Below are 21030 nucleotides of genomic sequence, written 5' to 3' on the forward strand. Positions count from 1 at the left end.
CTCTGTAGCTTGATTTTTTTACTGGTTTTGGACATTTTTCAGCCATTATCTCTTCACACACTGATTTTTTTTTTTTTTTTTTTTTGTCTTTTTCCGTGTCCGGCAACGGATCGCAACCCTCAGTGTCGCCCCCGTACCGGACCGGGGACCAGCAACGGGATCGCAACCCTCGGTGTTGCTCCCGCGCCTCGCTCAGCCAGTGAGCAGGAACCGGTCGGTATGTGGGATCCGAACCCTCGGTGGGAGCACCGCCGCGCTTCCCAAGCGGTGCACTATAGCAGTGCGCCACTGGGCCGGCCCTTCACACACTGATTCTACCCATGTCTTTCTCTTTGGTTCTCAGGACTCCAATTACACTTATGATGGATGTGTTAAAATGTCGTATGTTTCTTATGCACTATTGTGTATTGCTTTGCTCTGGATATTTTCTTTCAATGTATCTTCCAATGCATTAACTCTCTCTTTAGTTGTATTTAATCTACTATTAAACTTATTCAAGTTTTTAATTTTGGCTATTTTTCAAATATAGCTATTCCATTCTGTTTTTTAAATGATTTCTAGTTTTCTGACAAAATTTTCTCTTATCCTTTTAACTCCCTGAACATAGTAAGCTAAGGTGTTTTTGTTTTTCAAGCCTGCATCTGATTGCTCCATCTCCTGACTCTCCTCTGGGTCTTTTTAGTTAGTGTCTGTTTTTTCTCTTTGTTTCCAGTCAGGTTTTGTCTTCTTGTATGCTTAGTTAATTAGATGCTGTACATTGCGTATGTAAGATCACCTTAACCTGTTACTTTAATTAGAGCTGTGTGTCTGTCTGTTAGGACTGTTTATTTCCAGCTCACCTTCACTCCTAGGGTGTTATACTTCAAGGTCCAGCCCAAAGACTAGAGGACTTTCCAGGGCTTCTCCTCTTTGGCAAGCATTAGGTTCAGTTTTTGACTCTCATTCCCATGAATCTGTTGAAAGTTCTAGGCAGATTCAGCCTTTTGCAGCCAATTTTGGGATCAGCAAGTACCTTAAGAGAAAAGATGTCCCCAAATTTTGGGGTCTCCTTTTCTACTGGTCCCACAAATCCTTGCTACTTGGTAGCTCTCTAATGCCTTTAAACAGATGATTGTATTTTATAGTTTGTCCAGCTCTGCTAGATTTTCTCAAAAGGAAGATTGGTTTAAAACATAGTCCACCTTTGCTAAAAACAGAACTTCCTGGGTGTCTTTTAAATAATACCTAGTACCTCTGGGGAAATTCTCTTGTTAATTAAATTCATCAAATTGGGTTTACACACAACTCTTTGGGTATATGTTCACTGAATGAAGTAAGATGTTTTTATTTGAAGATGTTTTATTTGATTTTTTTTTTCTAGAGTTTTCAAAACATACACGTTCTCTATTTTTTCCCCTAGAAGACAATAAAGATACATTGCATGAATGAACCAATGTCCTAGTGGATGATCCCGGATTGCAACATCTTCTTGGTCTGATTACAACCAACTTTCCACAAAACCCAATGAATGAATGATCTTCTTTGCTCTCCACCCCCCAACCCCCAATATCCCTAACTGCCTACAGTCTATTTTCTATGCATGTCATTAACTTGATCACATCACTTCCCTTGTGAAAATACAGTACTGTATTCCCTGTGATCTTAGAATAAAGTCCAGAATCCTCACCATGGGCCTAGCCCATCTCAGCCCCATCACAGGTCCCTTTCCCCTTTCTACTCCTTAAACATGCAGACCTCTTCCCTGCCCCAGGTCCTTTGCCCCTCTGCCAGACTCCTCCTTCCTTCATCTCTCAGAGAGGCCTTCTCTGCTTCCACTGTAGTCCCCCTTCTCACCCAGCTGTTCTACATACCCACTCATCCATTCACCAATTCATGTGTTTTTTCCTCCCTGCAAAGCACTCATCACAGCTTGTAATTACATATTTCTTTACCTGTTTGTTTTGTCTCCCCTCACTAGCACGTAGTGGGTTAGGGAGCATGTCTGTGGGTTGTTCTTGTTGCTGTATCTAAGCACGGAGCGTGAAGTCCGGCCCATACAAGTGTTCAGTCAACAACTGTGGAGTGACTATCCCCATAAAGTGGAATGTTATTCAGCCATAAAAAGGAATGAACCTTGAAAACATCAGGCTACATGAAAGAAACCAGACACAAAACGTCACATATTGTATAACTGCATTTATATGAAGCGTTCAGAAAAGAGACAGACAGCAGGTCAGGGATGCCAGTGGCTGGGGGAGAGGGGATTGGGAGTGGCTGCTAATGGATATAGGCTTCTTTTAGGAGTGATGAAAATGCTCTGGAATTGGATTCTGGTGATGGCTGCACAACTTTGTGGATATAACAAAAACCACTGAATTGTATACTTTAAAAGGGCAAACTTTATGGTATGTGAATTATATCTCAATAAAAATACACATTTGTGGAGTGAACAAACAGGTAGGAGGGGCCATGGCCTACCAACCATCAGCCCTGGCCCTGGGGACACCTCCGCCACACTGCCCTTTCTCCTGTCGCGGGGTCCAGCCTACTCTGAGGTGGCATCTCTTCTTTAGAGCATGACAAGTCTGATCCCAACCATGTTCCTCTCTGCAAATGAGAACACAGAACCTGTGCTCTTTAAACAAATCTCACCTTTCCTCTGTGTTTACTTTTCTTCCTGCTTTCAGAAGATCATCTGCTCTGAGAATTTTTTATTCATAAAAACTGAAAGCTGAAGCAAACTCCTGGTCAGACACCCCCAGGGCCACCTGTTCACCCCGAAGTTTATCCTGCTGGGTGCAGGGCAAGGCGGGGATCATCCCTGCTGGGCTGCAGGCAGGGGGCATGGGAGGAAGAGATGCACCCTCCCTCTGCCTGCTCCAGAGTCCTGGAAATCAGAAGGCACTCCAAGCTCCTCGCAGACCCCTCCTGCCCAAGAGCAAGGCCACCCAGCCCTGGCCTCCTAGCACAGCCAGCAGATACTCATCAGAGGCATCCGTGTGCCAGGCCACTGGGACAGTGCGAGGGACAACACAGCCCAGCCCCTGCCCTCACAGTGCCTTTAACCTCACAGTAGAAACAGGCATTAAACAACGGAGGGGTGCATTGGGCCCTGTGACTCAGTGGAAACCTGCAGATGAGTAGGAGCTGGCCAGGTGGGAAAGAGGGAAGAAAGTTCCAGACACAGAGCATGTTGTGCAAGATCGCGGCACTAGTGTAGCAAGAGTCCCTTGTCCCTAGCAAACAGGAGGGAGCAACCCTTGGGGCTCCCTGAGCCCCCACGTGAACAGAACCCTGCCGTGAGTTGAGACTCTGCACCTGTCCTGTTGCTGCTCCATCCCCAGGGGCGGCCCAGAGCCTAGCAACTCTCTGTCTCCACTGTGGGTAAAAGCTGCATGGCCTGGGGCGAGCTTCCAGGGTTCTGGGGCACTGCAGGCAGCCACCAAGGAGAGCTGAGCCTGGGCAGGACCACCAGAAGGTTTGTGGGACAGAGCCCAGCCCCATGGGCTTCCGGGTGGGAGAAACATCCATGCTGCATGGGGGGACAAGAGGGCAGTCAGGAGCCCCGCCAAGCGGGGCCTCCACAGGGCACACTGCTGTCATGTAGCAGGTGATCAGTAAGTGTTCGATGAACAAAGCCCCCCACCCATCACTCACCTTGGATCCCAGCAAGGCTCAGTCCTCAGGCCTGGGGGCCCAGCTGGACAGATCTAAAGCCCAAGCCATCAAGCCCCAAGAAAGGATCTAACTGAGGATAGTGCCTACACCACCAGCACCCTGCAGGGCCCTAGGCAGCACACTATTCCCATACCTGGGATGGAAAGTGAACTAAGAAAATGCAGATTGGGACAAGGGACCCCATGCCTGGGACTCCAGCAGCAGGCACAGTGCTGTGCTGATCAGAATGCCAGGTTGCAAGTGACATAAGGCAAGAAGGGAAGTGTATTGGCTCAAGTATGCAAAGTTTACTGGGGACAACATCAGGTGTGGCTTGATCCAGGGGCTGCCTTGATCAAGGGGCTGCCTGGGGAAAGGTTAACACTGGAGCCCCTCTCAGGTTTCCTTGCTCCAAGATGACCCTGTCCTTCAATTTCCTTCCTAGTGACCACAACTCTTGACCTCACATGCAGACCCAGCCAAATACAATGGAAGGCACAGCATGCTGACTTCCCAGAAACTCCAGCAAACACTTCCCCCGCTTATCACTGACCCTAACTGGGTACAGTGCCGCTGCTGAACCCATCCTGCGGCTGGGGGAGGGATATACTGATACAGTCCCTCCCCCAGGTAGGAAGGGTGGATGGCGAAGGATCTCCAAGAGCTGCTCTCAGAAGATGGGGAATGTGCCAGAGTGCACTGCAGACCTTCACCCCACTATGTGGATGGGGAAATCGAGGCAGCTCACCCAATCCCTCTGGGTCCACCCTCGGCTCTGAAATGCAGATGTCCAGATGTCCTGCAAGCACCCCAAAATTTACCCCACCTGACTCTACATCCCCACACGCCAGCCTCCCCTCTAGGCAGCCTCTTACAGGTTTGTTTTCCATTGTGTCTTCCTCAAGCATTTATGGTACACCTTCTGTATGCCCAGCCTGGTACTAGGCCCTTTGTAGAGTGCCTCTGCGTCCCTCCTTTAAACCCTGCCCTCCATGTGGGGTCAGCGGTCTGACGGCTGGTGCCTTAGGCTGTGTGGCTTGGGGCAGGGGCCCTCGGGCCGCAGCTGGACACCTGGCTGCAGGCCTGCACACTGCCCTAGTGCTTTGGACCCTTGGAGAAGTTCTACCTCCTCCAGGTCTCTGTCTTTCCCCAGCTAAAGAAGGAAGAGGTCAGAGCAGTGACCTTGAAGGAAACTTGAGCTCTAGAGGAATCCTTCAAGGATTCTATGGGGGGGGCAACAGGTGTACTTCCTCACATCCCCCCGCTGCCCCCAGTGACCAGAAGGGATGCACTATGCAGTGTGGGGAGGGACCACATCTGCGTCCAGGCTCACGAGACAGCTCTGGGGTGAACTGGTCACATCTGCCGCGGTGTGTGCACGGGGCCAGCAGCCTGTGTGTGGATCGCTTCCATCCGAGCTGCTTTCTCCGTTCCAGGCACCTATGTGATGACCGTCACGGCCAATGACGCTGACGACAGCACCACAGCCAATGGGATGGTGCGGTACCGGATCGTGACCCAGACCCCACAGAGCCCGTCCCAGAACATGTTCACCATCAACAGTGAGACGGGTGACATCGTGACAGTGGCAGCTGGCTTGGATCGAGAGGTGAGGCAGGGGGCAGCCAGTGCAGGGGTGGGCGAGCTGCTGAGTCCAGCGGTGCCCGGCTAGGGGGCGCCCACATGGCCTCTCCTACCGTGGCCAGAGACATGGAGAGAAGCCGATTCTCGAGCACGCACTGCTGGCTGCTGTGGGCGTCACTGAGCTGTGCCGTGTGAGGCTTTCAGAACAAGCCCTGCCAGTGTGTGCAACAGTGAGGGGTGGGGGCTGGCACACGCACGTGATTCTCAGAGTCCGGCTGCCACAAGGCTCCGGGTCTGGGGACCAGACCTGAACACACAGGACTGCCTGCCTCAGAAACACACCCCTCTGAGCCCAGCATCTGCATGGGGGACTGTCCTGTCTGAGCGGCTGCGTGCCCTTCTGTGGCAAAGTGGGTGCAGAAAGAGCAGCGCTTTCCACAGAGTCCACCATACCCACCACCCAGGCCCTCCTGGGGCCTCACGAGGCTCCTCACACAGGCCTTCCTTCCTCCACCCATCATGTGGTCACCATCTCCTGCCCCACCCAGATCCAGACTCAGGAGGCCACCTGGGGAGGGGCCAAGACAGGGTGGCTTTGCTGCCACCCTGGAGCCCACAGCGTACAGGAGCATCTCCAGGCATTTGGCCACATGTCCCCACCGGGACATGCCCTTGGGGCCTTGGAAGATTCATCACCAGCTCCTGGCCAACAGCCCCCAGCCAATGTCACTTCGAGTCCTCCAGTGCCCAGGACAGCATGTGGCTGGCTGTCTCTTACCTCCAGGCCTTGCTTTGTGGCCTCCTGTTTGCCTGGTGACCACAGAGGCCAGTATCATCCCAGATGTCATTTACCCACAAAAGCATTTGGCCCCTAGGACCCGGCAGAGCCACCTCGCTGAGCTCAGAGCAAACAGGGCGGCCACCACTCACTGGGGGCTTGTTTGCAGAGGCTGTGGCCGCGGCTACCAGGTGGTGCACTCTGTCTTGGTGGCCCCGACTCTCCCCTGTCTGAGTTGGCTGCTTCTGAGATTTTTTTTTTTGGTGGCTGGCGGGTATGGGAAACCACACCCTTGACCTTGGTGTTACAAGGCTGTGCTCTAAACAGCTGAGCCAACCGGCTAGCCCTGAGTCAGCTGCTTCCGAAAGCACCACAGGCCTCGTCCTCCGGGTCTTCAGGGAGCCCCCCAGGAGCTGGGACTGCTGAGCCATATCCCGGGTTCTCCCTGCCCCGGCCGAGTCCCTGCAGCTGGTGATCCTGGTGGGTTTGGAGAGCTGTTGGCCCAATGCTGTGAGGCTACACCGCGGCTCTGAAAACCGTGCCTGCCATGTTGCCACCTCATCAGCCAATGCCAAGTTATAACACAGAAAATTCCACCCATCCCCATCCCTGGGAAGGGCATGAAGTGCTTTTCTTGGAAGTCCCCAAATTGTTAAATAGGGGCTGCACCCAGGTGACATGGGAAGAGAACTCGTGCAGCTGTGTGGCTTGGTGGGAAGGTGATGGCCCTAGGGTCAGCACGGCTCAGGACTCAGCCAGCCAAGCCAGGGTCCTTGCCAGCTGCATGACTGTGGGCATGTCAGGGGACGTGTGTAAGCCCCAGCCATGTTGCCTTTCATCTGTGAAATGGGGACAGAGATGCCAGGCCTGGGGCTCTGAGGAGCAGAGATGAGGGTCATGTGGCTGGCAGGGCGAGGGTCAGCACAGATGGTTCATGGTGGGGCTTTTGCTGCACAATGTAAATGAGTTTTCTTGGAGCAATGGTGGAACTTTGTGATGGGGAGGCAGACCAGAACACAGTCAATCCCAGCACCTGCATGCCAGGACAGGAGGCCCCCCGAGTCCCCTCCCAGGGACCACAAATGAGCACCTGCTCGGCATGGACAAGGCCCTACATGTGGAGCTGCTCCCGGCCCTGGTTCCTGTTGTTCAGCTGGGGAGATGGTCCCATGGACGCCACATGGGGTGGGCTGTCCGCAAGGTCCACACAGACGTGCGGCAAACCAGACACCATCCGCTGTCTCCTCCCCAGCCTGGGGTCCCCCACCTGCCCCGGGGTTGGAGGGCTGCCCCGTTGGCCACCCAGATGCCTGTGAGCAACACGTATTTCTCCAGGCTGGTGCCTCACTGTGGGGGTTCCACACCTTTTGGCAGAGCAGTGTGGTATGACCAGGGCATATGTGAGCATGCACTTTCTCATATGTTCTTGCACACGTATGCACACACACATCGCTCCAGAGGTGCCAGTGAGAGGCTGCGGCTCCCAGCTGTGTCCAAGGAGAAGGGGAGAGAGCAGAGCGAGCGTCAGGCCGTGGACACCGGCCCCTCTGGGGTGGCCCTTCACAGGGGACAGGCTGCATCTGGAGTCTGTAGCCCACCCCCATCCACAAGCCGTTCACTCATGGTCTGAAATGAGGAAAGTACAGAGACAGAGAAGGAGCACTGGGGACACTTCAGGAGACTGGACAGAGTCTTAACCTCCAGGGGCATGACCAGCTCATCCCTGACAGGGCACTGCTGGACTCTCACAGTGGGTGTCACGTGTCCCCAGCTCTACCTGGGCCACGGAGAGCCCATGGCGGGTTGGAAACATAAAGACCACGAATCCTTCTCAACAGAGAGCTTGGGAAGATCTGCTCCAAGGAAATCCCGCCCACGTGTCCCCAGCTCTACCTGGGCCACGGAGAGCCCATGGCGGGTTGGAAACGTAAAGACCACGAATCCTTCTCAACAGAGAGCTTGGGAAGATCTGCTCCAAGGAAATCCCGCCTGGTCCAGAGTCAAGGCTGACCAGTGACCCCGGAGCAGGAACAAATGCCCTGTTTGCTCCCTTCCTCGATGAGCGAACGTGGGCAGAGGTGCAGGGTGAGGCACAGGGTTGTGGAGCTGCTTGGACAGAGACCTGCCCTCGAGTTGCTCCCTGTGGCAGGGATGGGGCATGAAGAGCAGACACCCACGTGCTGCAGTGGGCAGAGAGGCATTGCGGGCAGACGAGATCCTGCTAACTGTGGAGAAACCAGGGGCAGCTGCTCAGAGGAGGTGGCCCTGCTCTGAACCTCAGGTGGAACCAATCCTGTTTTCTGTTCTCACTTGTCTCAAGCAATCACAGCTACGACTGAGGGCTCCATCTGTTTCTTCATTCACTGAGCATCTACTTGTGCTAGAGACTGTCGTGGGTTCTGGGAAGACAGTGGCAAACGGGGCCCTGCACTATGGGGCTCACTCAGCAGAAGGCAGAAGCAGACAGAACAGAGTCTCCAAATAAATTAATTCAGAAAGCGACTAGGGCTGTGTGCTGGGGAAGGCCGGGAGCAGGGGCTGGGGGAGTGGCCAGGGAAAACCCCTAAGGGCCCATCTGGTCCTGGCCTCTGTGAAGTGCATTGTGATAGTCTCCTGGGGCTGCCGTGACAAAGTGCCACAAACTGGGTGGCTTAAAACCAGGGAAATTTGTTCTCTCATGGTCCTGGGGCCAGAAGTCCAAAATCCAGGTGTGGCAGAGCCATGATCCCTCCGAAGGCTCCAGAGGAGGATTCCCCCAGCCTCTTCCAGCTCCTGGCAGCTGCACCCACCCCTCAGTTTGTGGCTGCATCGCTCCAATCTCTGCCTCCATCCTCACATGGCTTCTCCTTGTGTTTCTCATCTCTTCTCTTCATGTAAGGACACCAGTCACCAGATCAGGGCCCACCCTATCCCAGCATGACCCCATCTTAACTAATTACATCTGCAAATACCCTATTTCCAAATAAGATCACATCCTGAGGCTCTGGGTGGACATGTATGGGGGAGGGCGGTACTATCCAGCCCTCTGCAGGCATGAAGAGCTCTTCCTGGGACTCCTACGTGTAATGCGGTGTCCTCTGAAGCACTAGGATGAGAAGGCGGCAGCCCTCGCAGAGGCGGAGCCGTGCAGCCACTAGCCACGGTGGGCATTTGGGTTTAAATCAGTTAATGCCAAGCAGAATTAAGGCTTCGGCTCCTCTGTCACGCCAGGCTCATTCCAGGCACTCAGAAGCCATGGGTGACGAGTGGCTACTGCATTGGACCAGGCAGTTTAGAGCGTGGCCGTCCTTGCAGAGGTCTACCGCCTGGTGCTGCCAGCAGGTGTGGGCGGTGGGGGCTGCTTTCCAAGCAGAATGAGCATCTGGGCCGGGTGGGAGGTATGCCAGGAGGGGCCTAAGGCAGGACAATGGGGAAGGGGGGGTCAGGCCTGGTGCCCCCACCCTGCTGCAGACTCAGGGTCTCCTCAGTGGGATGTGAGCTGGGGTCCTCTAACCAGTACCGTGGCAGTGGTGTGTGAGGGTTTGCAGGGGAGGTTAGATCACTGATGTCCAGGGTTTCACGTGATGGTGCCTCTGAGTCTGCACACACCCAGCGATGCTGTGGCTCCCTTTGCCTCTAAAGCCCAGAGAGGGTGCCCACCTGCCCTCGGCTGCACAGCAGGGACGTGAGCTGGGAGGTTAGGACGCCCCTCTGTGGCCGGGTTCAGGGGGCCACGATGATGGGAAGGCCAGCGAGTGGTAGTCACCTCCCCCAAAACCGCTGTGACGTAGAGGATGGAGACAGACAGGTTTGAGGCTTCCCCTCAGACAGGGGGATGTAAGTCTGCCCGCGCAGCCACTCACCGTGCCTCCGTGCACCTCCGCTAGCTGGTGGATCCTCTAGAAAATAAAGATAACTGTTCTGTTCTTCAAAAAAGTGCTTCAAAAAGGACCAATTTAGCAACAGTTTGATCCCAAACTCCCACAGGTGGGGGCAGGGGTGCCCTGGGGAATGAAGCTCCTCAGGCTGGGAGAAGGGGATACAAGGAGGGGCTTTAGAAGTTGTAGACCCCAAATCCAGGGCCAGCCCCACAGGTCAGACTGAAGACTCGGGATCCGACAACCCAAGCCCAGCATGGGTGACTAGAGTTGGGGACGGCCCGAGAGTCTCAATTCACAGTGGGCGGCCAGACGCCTGGCCTTCTGGGGGACACTCAGAGAGCAGGCTGCAGGCAGGGAAGCCGCAGAAGCCATCCCTCGTCATCTTCGTTTCTGAGCGGGGCTGCCCGTCTCCACTGTGCCCAGATGAGCCACACCCACAGTCACCGATGGCCAACGTGGGGGAGGGGGAAGGATGGAGTTGGAGGATGGAGGGAGTAGGATGGGGGGCAGGGTTTCTCTCCCCCTCCCCACATCTCAGAAGTCTGGCTGTACCATCTCAGCCGGGCTGCTGTGAGCTTTTCTGTCTCTCGTCCCCAGCTGTCTCACGCCACCACCTTCCTCCTCACCTCCCCCCACATGCGCAGCAGGTCCCCTCAGGCCCCAACCCAGCATGGCCAGGGGCAGGGCCCACACTTGGGGTGCATCGATTTCCACGTGGACAGCTACCCACCCTGTGGCTCATCTCTAAAGAGCTTCTGATAAATATTTGGGGGTAACGTTGGTCCCAGGAAAGCAGAGGGAAGCGGGGGCCGGGCACCTCCAGCGAGCTGAGGTGTCCCCTACTCGGCCGTCGGCAGCTTTATTTGGGATAACAAGCAGCTTTCCTGTGCAGCCCCTGCTGGGGTGCAGCTGGTCGCGTGGGGCCTTCTAGGAAGTAAGAGGCATTTCTGGGGCCTTTGTCTCGAGGAGAGAGTGCTGCCCAGAGGACCCTCCTGGAAGGCTGCAGAGGCCAGAGAGGCGCTTCCAAACCTCGGAAGCTCAGAGAACCTGCTGGTTCTTAAGAACTCAGGGCCCCAGCTCTGGTTACATACCTGTTTGCCAAGCCAGCTTGCTACATTAGCCCCAAGCAGGGCCCAGGAGCAAGGGGCTGCTGCCTTTGGTTTTACTTTTAGTTAAGAACAAATAAATAAAAGGGACAGACCAACGGGCCGGCCCTGAGAGCAGCAGGAGGCATGGGCCTGCGCTTGCTCTCCATCCTTCCTGCAAGGCGTGCTGAGCCCCCATTGCCGATAGGGCCTGTTCTAGATGCCAGGGTCCCTCAGGGAGCCCCGAGGACACACATCACATGCCGAGCACGAAGTGCTGCAAATTACCACATTTTAACCCTGCAAGGGCCCTGGGAGGAAAATTCTAGTCCATTTGAGAAATGTGGGACTCATAACAGCCCAGGTTGCAGAGCCAGGCTCAGGGCCTGGGTGATCAAGCTGTGCTGGGGTTGAAAACTCGGACACCAGCGGCCCAAAGGTGGGACAGAGCAGGGAGAGGAGGAGAGGCTCTGGCCCTTGCTGGGGCCTCCCTGGGCAGAGAGCAGAGAGTCTTGGGTTCGATGAGCGGGCGGAACACATCTGAGAGCACCTCAGCCTGGGGGCAGCCCACAGGTGCCTCCAGCTCCTCCCACACCATCAGGTTGTTTAATCAGGCAGAGGCTTAGTTTGCCCCCCTCGGAAATGGGAGCGTGAGGGCTGGAGGGGGTGAGAGCTGGGCAGCCCTGAGGCTGGAGGGGGGTACCACTCACGTTGTTGGCTGCCAGATGTCTGTCCCCTACCCCAGCCGCTTCTTAACCCCTTTCTGGGGGCACCCCTGGGAGAGGCTCCCAAGCCCCCCACCAAGCAAAGCACAGGGCACCCAGTTAAATCTGAGCACCACACATTGTTCTCAGTGTAGCTTTGCCCCGCTATTCGTTGCTTGACCTTCACATGTGACCGGACTGTCCTTATTTTCATTCGCACCGTCCGCAGCCCTGTGCTGAGGGGCCCCCATCTACAGCCCCTGCTCTCATGGCAGGATGGGAGAGCTCAGTGAGCAGGGCCGGCACCTCTCTAAGAAGCCCGTCTTGGCTCCTCACCTCCATCCTCCAAGGGGACGGGTGACACCTGATGCAGGGGGTGTCCTGGAAGGGGCTGCAGATCAGAGCAGGCAGACGCTGTGACACCTGCCCAACCTCCCCATGACCCTCCACCTGACCTCCTGCATGGTGTTCACAGTGCCTTAGACAGCATCTTCTCCATTTGATAGACAAGTAGACTGAGGCCAGACAGGCGATTTCCCAAGGTCACGGGGTGAGTGGCACAGACCCAAGTCTTCAGCTCCCCTGAGTCCTTCCTGCACTGGCACAAAGGACAGCAGGACACTGCTCCCTGTGCCAGGAGTAATCCTGCATCCTGTGTCCATGGAGCTGAGGACGGCGATGGATTGCTGGGCAGACTGGGGTGATTTCTGAGTTTATATTTTCTCAGAGAGAACCTAATATTTCCCAGGCCAGAAAACATACAGGCAACATCTGTGGATTCCCCTTTATAGCTGAAAATATTGAGAGGCCCCAAAAGCAGTCAGTAGAGGGTGCAGGCTCTGGGTGTCAGACGCGGGAGGGAACAGGAGAGCCACAGAGCCCACAGCCCTTGGGTCTCCCCAGCCAGCCTGGCCCACCCCTCAGGAGGGACACCCCCTTGGCCTCCCTGGGGCAGGTGCCCCGTGGGCAGATCAGTGCCCATGATAAGGGACAAACCGGGCCTCCCAGGGCTCTGCTCCCGTTGCCCCCACAGACGTGGCAGATCAGCCGAGTGAGGGCCCGCAGCCCCAGCCAGTCAGAGACCTCCCCGCCCACTGACCAGCCCCGGGCCGGACAACCAAGGGGAGGCTGGCCGGCCCCGCTCCCCAGGCTGCGAGCTTCGCCAGCCCACGAGCAGAGCCGGAGCCGTTCCTGCCCACACGCTGCTGTGTCCTCCCCACTGCTGGGCACGAAATGTTCCAAATAAAAATGCTCATTTAAAAGCCATTAGAGGTGTAGTTAATGGACAGAGATTTATGAAGATTGAGAGATATTAGGGGATGCCAGTTTTGCTGCGGTGCTGGTGTCCTTGTGCCGTGTGTGCCCAGGGAGACAAGCGGCCAGGCCCAGCAGGAGCCGAGGTGCACGGGGAGGACCCTCCCGCAGCCCTCCTCCTCCAGGGGCTTGTTGGGGGCTTAGGTCGAGTTTCGTCCACTTTTATTTTCCTCGATGCCTTCAGTTGCTAATACTCCAGTTCTGGAAGATTCTATTCTGTTTCTCCCCCGTTTCCATCTCATGCTTGTGGAACAGAATCAGGGCAATGTGAGATGAAGCCCAGGCGATGGTGGTGGATGGGACTGCTGGAGAGCTCCTGGGGTGCATGTTCTGATGATGCATCTGCATCTGGGAGGACCCCGGGCCTCCTCAGACCCTTGGATCGGGGAGTGTGAGGTGAACCCAAATGAGGCTGGGTCTCTAGCAGGCAGTTACAGGGAAGTCACAGGGGGCCCGAGAGGGATGCCCGCACCAACACACAGACCAGCATGTCCACACCAAGAGGACAAACAGGCCCTGACCCACGTGATCAGCTGGGAACCAACCCACAGGCTGGGAGATCCTGAGACACAGCTAGGGCTCATTTGCAGCCATGACCATCCTCATTCCCAACTGCGTTAAAAACAAGGCCTCCTGGGGGCCGGCCCATGGCTCACTCGGGAGAGTGTGGTGCTGGTAGCGCCAAGGCCCCAGGTTCGGATCCCATATAGGGATGGCTGGTTCGCTCACTGGCTGAGCGTGGCTGGCTTGTGCTTTGTGTCTTAGGAAAGCCTCCCAGAGAAAATCTGAATAATGGTTTCTAGTTAACCACTTGTGGGGCAGGAAGCGCGTCTCAGACAGACACCCTGGCTGGGGGGCTCATGGCACACAGTGAAATGACAATGGTTCCCAGAACCCCAGTGACCCACTGGCTCCTGCCTGCTGGGACCCGACAGACTCTCACTGGACAGAGTCGCCACCCCCTGGATGAAGGCCTGCTGGGCCTGGGAAGCTCCAGCCTGTCGGGGAAGGTCACAAATTGGGGCCATTTCTCCATGTGACCCGGCTTGTTTTGCTTCGGCTGGACGTCTGCATGGCCAAATTTGAAAAGGGCACATTGCAGTTCCTTTTTTTCTTTTTTTTTTTCCTTTTAAAAATATTCACCCCTCCCCCTTGTGCAACAAGCAATGTCTTTGGGGGGAATGCCATTGATACTTCTCTTCAGTACCCACTTCCCGTTTGACAGAGTAAGTCATCTTTAGGAAGGGGGAAAATCCACAAATGTAATTGCCACGGTGTCTAATTAGGCAGAGCTATGTAAATTGAGCGTTTCTACATGATTAAAATGTCAGGAGAGACTTTGATAAGACACCAGCGGTTCAAGTGTCTCTTGTGTACCTCACTGAAGATGCCCCGCTTGCTAATCCCATTCATCTTGCGTTGTTCCCTAATTAGAATATTTATGGCCTAATAAGGAGGCGAACGTGACACGCGGACTCTGCTCTGAAGGTGAGTGGTTTCTGCGGACGCAGCGGCTCTGGGCTGATTGCTGAGTGACGTGGTCATCACTGGCCACACACCGGCATCCACGCTGCTCTTGATGAGGCTGGTTTCATTATGAGAAGCTCGATCCAGTCTCTCGGTCCTATTTCATGATGTCTGTCGGCTGGTCACCTCCATCAGCCGAAATTTCTTCCAAGCAGGGGTGGGCCAAATGTATTATCTCCTGGTGGGAAAGGACTTTTAGAGAAGCGGAACCAACACCTTCCTATATTTTTTGAAGACTCCCCACCCTGTGTTGTCATCAGATAAAAGAGCCGCGATGTACCTTTGTCCCACTGCGTAGTGTCACTGTCCCGTCACAGGCTTTGATTAACATATTTAATTATTCAGATTCAGGGAGAAAACGGTCTTTGGTAACCAGACCAGTATCTCCCCTTTGCCAACAAGAAGCATCGTGACAGGCTACGCAGGAAATTCCAAAAATGCATTTTTCCTGAAAATGAGCTCCTTGTAAGTCCTACCAAGACAGTGTCCACGTGGGAGGGCCGTGGTCCCTGTGGAGACTGGGTTCTGCCTTTCTCACTGGCTGGTTTTTGAATCATTTTCATGGAACCCCTTATTCTTAGACACCAAATATGGCTTTGTGGTATCAGAGAAAAAAAATACCAGCAATCAAGAAACGTTTACCCCTGCCCCTCCTCAGGTAGGATTTTCACCCGTGAAGTCACGTTGACCCCGCTGCTCCCTCCTGAGAGAATCACAAAGGTGGCTGAAAGCACAGAGCTGCTGTGGTCTGGGGGCTTCTGCCTCCCCCGTGGCCTCAGCTGCGCCGTCTGTGCGACGTCTCTGGAGTCACAAGACATCTCCCGAGTGTGGGGACTCAGCAGCCTTAGGCTTGCCCCCCAGGAGGTTGGCAGGTCACCTGCCCGGTCGCCATCTGTGCGACGTCTCTGGAGTCACAAGACATCTCCTGAGTGTGGGGACTCAGCAGCCTTAGGCTTGCCCCCCAGGAGGTTGGCAGGTCACCTGCCCGGGCCCCCCCAGTGCCGGCACCTCCTTGGGAATCTTCAGAGCCACGTTTCCACCACATGGAGTCCACCTTATGGCATTATGACCACTCTGTGCTTTTGGCACCAAGTTGAAACATACCTTTTTCCTATAGTAGTGCCTATCAATTTTTTCTTGTCACAAGAGCAACACATTTATGGTGCAAAACACACATAAGCACAAAGAAGGAAATAGCAGTCTCCCCTCCCACCACTCCCAGGTAAGCACAGGTGACTCGCGGCGCACACACGCCCGCCCGTCCTCCTCTGCGCCCACTGCGGGTCTGTACGTGTCTTCCTGCCCAGAAGCGCTTTCCCATTGAGTGGTCTTCATAACGCACTGTCCGTTCCCGGTGTCATCGCCCATGTGTGGCTGTGTTGGGAAACACCTTCTGCCACACCGTTTCCACATTTCCTGCTTTCCATCGCTGGGACCTGTCCTGACTTACTTTACAAGTCCCCTACTGTGAGCTTTTTGCCGTTTTCTGTCTTTTGTTGCTATCAGTAGCGCATAAGTCAGTCAAGACATTTTCAGCAGCAAGTCACAGAAAATCCCAAAGTTTCAAACAGGGTGCAGAGTGCACAGCCTCGTAGACAGGACGCCAAGGCAGGCAGGTCCAGGCAGCGTCAAGAGGCAGCTGCGGCACCAAGTGTCACAAGCAGCGTCAATGACACCAGCAGCCCTGCGGCCATCTCTTCAAGCTGCCACTACAGACCCACAGGAAGCCTCCGTCAACGCCTGCAGGCTTCCTCCTGTGTCTTCCTGGTCAGGACGCAGTCGCTGGCTGGGGCAGCCCAGCTCACCTGCTAGACCTGTCAGCCTGGGCCTGGCACTCCCGTGAAGGACGAGGGCTGTGTTGCAGAGGCAAGGTCCAGCATTCTGGCAGCACCTCCCGGAAAGGGACAGGCCCCCCAGCATGCCACACCGTTTCTCACACACGCTCAGCAGCACCTGCTCTGAAGGCCGGAGGCAGGCAGGAGTAGCCACCCAGCACGGTGAGAGGGGGCACCTGGGGCTGAGACAGGGAGGTCCAGGCCCCAGGAGGGCGGGCAGGGATGGCGACGATGGCCATGTCTTACGAAGGAGGCTGGATGAGAGGAGGAGGCCGAGCCACAGGACCACCCAGGGGCCCCTGGACTGCTCAGGCCACTACCCACCAGGAGGGACCTGGGTGTGGCCTTCCCAGTGAGGAAGCTGAAGACCCCGCACATACAGCAGGCATACGGGGACCCCAGGTCAGCAGGAGAACCAGCCCCACCCATGTCTGAGCAGAGCAGGGGCCAGGGCGGCGCCCCTGTCCCCATGGACACCAGGTATCAACAATGACCCCGCAGCCCTAGCCACTCTTGCACGCAGGGCCAGATGGAAGTAAGTGAGGCTCAGACCCTCCTCACAGTCAACCTAGGAGCCCCTGCCCCCGTGCTGCAGGGGGGACAGAACTGGAGCCTGAGCACAGCAGCAAAGGAGGCTGGCGGTGACCCACCGAAGCACCGGAGATGGTGGAGCTGAGGGGAGGGAACAGGACATCATGGGGAGGGAATACACCAGTTCCTGGTCCCCTCCCCAGTGAGATGATTCCGGTAGTAGGTCTCGAGCGCTCAAGGCAACATTTACAACTCAGCCCGGCAGTGGCAGCTTCCATCTGCCCAAGGCTCCCACTTCAGACCCTCCAGTGACTAATTAGTTGGCCACTGACCATCTGTCCTCAGAACTGGGCCCAGGCTGGCTGGGGTTGTGGCCAGGGCAGGACCCACGTCTCTGTCTGAGAAAGGCCAGTGCCAGGCTCAGGGCAGGAGGAGAGGGTGTGGCACAAGCCCTTAGGGGCCTGGGGGTGTGAAGGAGTGAGGACCAGTCTCACCTTGGGTCCAGGCTCCCTGGGGGTCCCTGGCCCTGCCACAGATTGGTCTGATCAGTATCTCCCTGGTTGAATGGTGGCCCCCAAAAAGATATGTCCATGTCCCAACCTCTGGAAACTGTGAGTGTGAACTTATGTGGGAAAGGGTCTTTGCAGATGTAATTAATTTAAAGATCTGGATATGAAGTCATCGGGATTAGGGTGAGCCCCAAATCCACTCACTGGTGTCCTTATAAGAGATGGACGCGGGGAGGCAGAGCAGAGATGGCGGCGACATGGCCACCAGCTGGCCACCCTGCTCGGCATCAGCACAGGAGGGCACAAGCCACAAGAAAGCAAGAGACTGCACCTTCCTCTCAGAGGAAGATGAAAAATGCAAACCAGAGGCCCGGTTCAACTCATTTTCCGTTCTTCCCTCTCCAGTCCTGATAGAGCTGCTCCCAGAGCCCACCAAGCAAACCCCAGGGAAACTGGCAAATTTGCATTAATCACCGTAACCACTTACCATGGCCCTGATCAGCAGAGTATGGTTGTGGGAGATGCTTTGCCAGACACACCTGTTCGTCATGCCTGGGCTGAGTCCCGCATCATCCTCCAGCACATGTCCAGTGTTGTGTCACACAGCGGAAGAGCCAGTGGACGCCGTTTCTGCTCATGGTTCGTGGGAGGGTCCAGGAGTTGCCTGATGGGATGGCGTGACAGTGTCTGTCCCTCGGACACCTGGGCCGTGCCCCTGCCTCTCCCCGCCCCCGAACTCTCCTCCCCGCTCCATCCACACATGCCCACCTCCTCCAGGAAGCCCTTCCTGCTTCCTCACCTCTTACCCACATCTCCCTCCTCTGGCCTCTTCCTCACAGGCCTGGCTGCAGGGCAGGGGCACAGAGTGGGTCCCCGACCACCCTGTTTTAAGTTTGTGGTTTGCCACAACAGATTTGTTTGGGTCAGGGGAGTGAGTCCTGGAGAAGGTAGAACAGGGTTCAGGTAAATGTGGAGGCAGGAGAAGAGTGCTCTGAGTGAGGGGACAGTGACGCAAAGAGGACGAGGCCGGACCACATATGGCATGGCATTCAACACCCTCCAGTGGGTGGAGGCATGATGACAGGTCTAGAGAGAATTCCAAGGCCTGGGGTTCTCCCTGGGCTCCTGAGGAGGGACCATTCAGACAGAGCAATGCTAGGCCGGGGATCAGCTGACCGCAGCCCACAGGCCAACCTTGTAAATAAAGTTTTATTGGCACGCAACCACGCTCATTCATTTACACATGGCCTGTGGCTTCCACTTCAACAGCAGAGCTGAGTGTGGCAACAGAGACCACGTAGGCCGCAAAGCCGAAAATCCTTCCTCTCCGGCTCTTCGCAGGCAACACCTGCCACCCCTCCCCAGGCAGTGTCACGGTGGCCAAGGTATTCAGGACAGGGGAGCAGGGTTTTCGTCTGTGCCCTTGGCTTTGAGGCCCCTTTGTGAGTCAGATCTGGGGTCTCAAACTGGCAGCCCAGAGACAGATTCAGCCCCAGATGTTTTGTTGCGGTGGCCAAGGTATTCAGGACAGGGGAGCAGGGTTTTCGTCTGTGCCCTTGGCTTTGAGGCCCCTTTGGGAGTCAGATCTGGGGTCTCAAACTGGCAGCCCAGAGACAGATTCAGCCCCAGATGTTTTGTTTTTTATTAATTATTTTTTATTCGGCCAACATTGAAGCAGGAGATTTTTGTGTACAAATCCCAATTTCTGGACACTGAAAATTCAGTGCTCTGGTCTCAGGGCCTGCTTTCCCTCCCACGGCGTCAACACCAGGCCCCACGGCTGCAGCGTCACGCACACCTGCTGCTGATTTTCCTGCAGTAGAGAAACACGTCCTCTACATCCCCATCAAAAGTGAGAAATGAGGGCCGGCCCGGTGGCGCACTGCTACAGTGCGCCGCTTGGGAGCGCAGCGGCACTCCCGGCCGAGGGTTCGGATCCCACATACAGACCGGTTTCTGCTCACTGGCTGAGCGAGGTGCGGGCACGGCACCGAGGGTTGCGATCCCGTTGCCGGTTCCGGTCCAGTACGGGCGCGACACTGAGGGTTGCGATCCGTTGCCGGACATGAAAAAAGACAAAAAGGAAAAAAAAAATTATATGACATTCTGGAAAATGCAAAACTATAGAGACATTAAAAAGATCAGTGGTTGCCAGGGGGCTGGGAAGGAGGGAGGATGAATAGGCAGAGCGCGCTTCTGTGCGGAGCGGGAAAGGTGCTCCTGGGTGCTGACTGCGCAGGCGCCGTGCGTAGGTGCTGGCCCCTGCCCCGCTTCTCTGCGCGCTGGTGTCTGCTGCTGCCCCCGACCCCCTCGCCCTTCTCACCAGTCTGCAAACCCACCCAGCTCGCCCCTCAGGTGCTTCCTTCTCTTTTGTTTTTTACGTCCCCCACGCAACGACCCCTGCGCCGGGTCGAAGCTGCTCAGACCGTCTTGGCATCTGCTCTGCTGGTCTCCCGGCCTCTGCTCCTGCTCCACCGTCCTGTTCAGAGATGTGATCTCTCACCTTCTCAAACCTCCTGTGGCTTCCTGTGTCACCTGGAGCAAAATCCAAACCTGGCTCCTGTTCCTGTCCACCCTGAGCCCGCCTCCCCTGCTCACTGGCCTGGCTCTCTGCCGCATTCTTCTCCCGGCGCCCAGGAGCTCTCTAACCTGACATCCGCTTGGCACCATTTAAAGCAGCAGCCTACACTCCCCACCACCCCCCACGTCTCTCCAGCTGTGTCTCTCTGCACGGCCGAAAATGAAAACACCCGCAGTGATGTGTTCTGCTTACTGGCTGCTGTCTCCGCCTCCCCTCCCCCAGTACCATGCTGCCCCACCAGAGGTGAGGTTTCTCTCGGGACACATTTGCAGTTGTCACAACGGGGGTGGGTGGAGGCTGGAACAGTGCACTGGACACCACACCACAGAGCACTGTCGAGCCCCAGATCTTGACTGTGCCCAACTCGAGATAAGCTGCCCCAGAGCATCAGCCACAGGAGGGCAAGGACCCAAGTGCCCATGGAATCTTCAGCTTGGGGACGCAGACCCTCAAGGACAAGGGATAGGGTCCTCTCAGTGGTCAGATGTGAAGTGTGCAAGCGGCCACGGCTGCTGGCCCTGGAGCTGGAGGGGTTCATGTCTGTAACCCAGCGGGGGGGTCGGAGGGGTCCCAGGCAGGGGCCCAGTGAGGCCTTGGCTCCTCCCTGGACTGACGGGACCTCCCCTGCCACCCCTCACTCACTCCTCCCAGATGTTCAGACTCTCCACGTCGTCAGCAGCCATTCCTGGCAGCCCATCTTCTTGCAATGCCCAGCAGAGAAAATGAGAGACAGAGAAAAAGAGACAGAAAGATGGAGTCAGAGAGAGGCGAAGAGAGACAGAGAGAGGAAGAGAGAAAGACAGACAGAGAGGGAAGAGAGAGGAAGAGGGACGTAGAGAAAGACAGAGAGACAGAGAGAGGACCCAGGTGCCCTGCTTGAAGCTACAGATTCTCGAAGTCAGGTACCTTCCCTGTGGCCTCCACCCCCAACACCCCCCTGCCCGGGACTCCTGGTCAGGGCTCTGGGCTAGGAACAGGCATAGGGTGGGGTACCCAGGGTCTCTTTAATCTGGGTTTGGCCTGCGGGCCCAGCGGGGAGCCTGCACCAGAACCATCACTGGCAGGACAGCCCCCACCCGCCAGCTC

At 55.9% G+C, this 21030-nt stretch overlaps 1 protein-coding gene across 1 annotated transcript in view; it reads left to right on the top strand.

The window, feature by feature from the left end:
- The window catches only part of CDH4 (cadherin 4, type 1, R-cadherin (retinal)), a 188356-nt gene that overhangs the window by 109824 nt on the left and 57502 nt on the right, over positions 1-21030 (top strand). The window contains exon 4 of the mRNA XM_008570556.1: positions 5073-5245. Within this exon, the coding sequence (XP_008568778.1) occupies positions 5073-5245 (173 nt within the window). The remainder of the gene's footprint in view (positions 1-5072; positions 5246-21030) is intronic.

Source organism: Galeopterus variegatus, unplaced genomic scaffold, assembly GCF_000696425.1.
Source record: "Galeopterus variegatus unplaced genomic scaffold, G_variegatus-3.0.2 Scaffold614, whole genome shotgun sequence".
Classification (NCBI taxonomy): domain Eukaryota; kingdom Metazoa; phylum Chordata; class Mammalia; order Dermoptera; family Cynocephalidae; genus Galeopterus; species Galeopterus variegatus.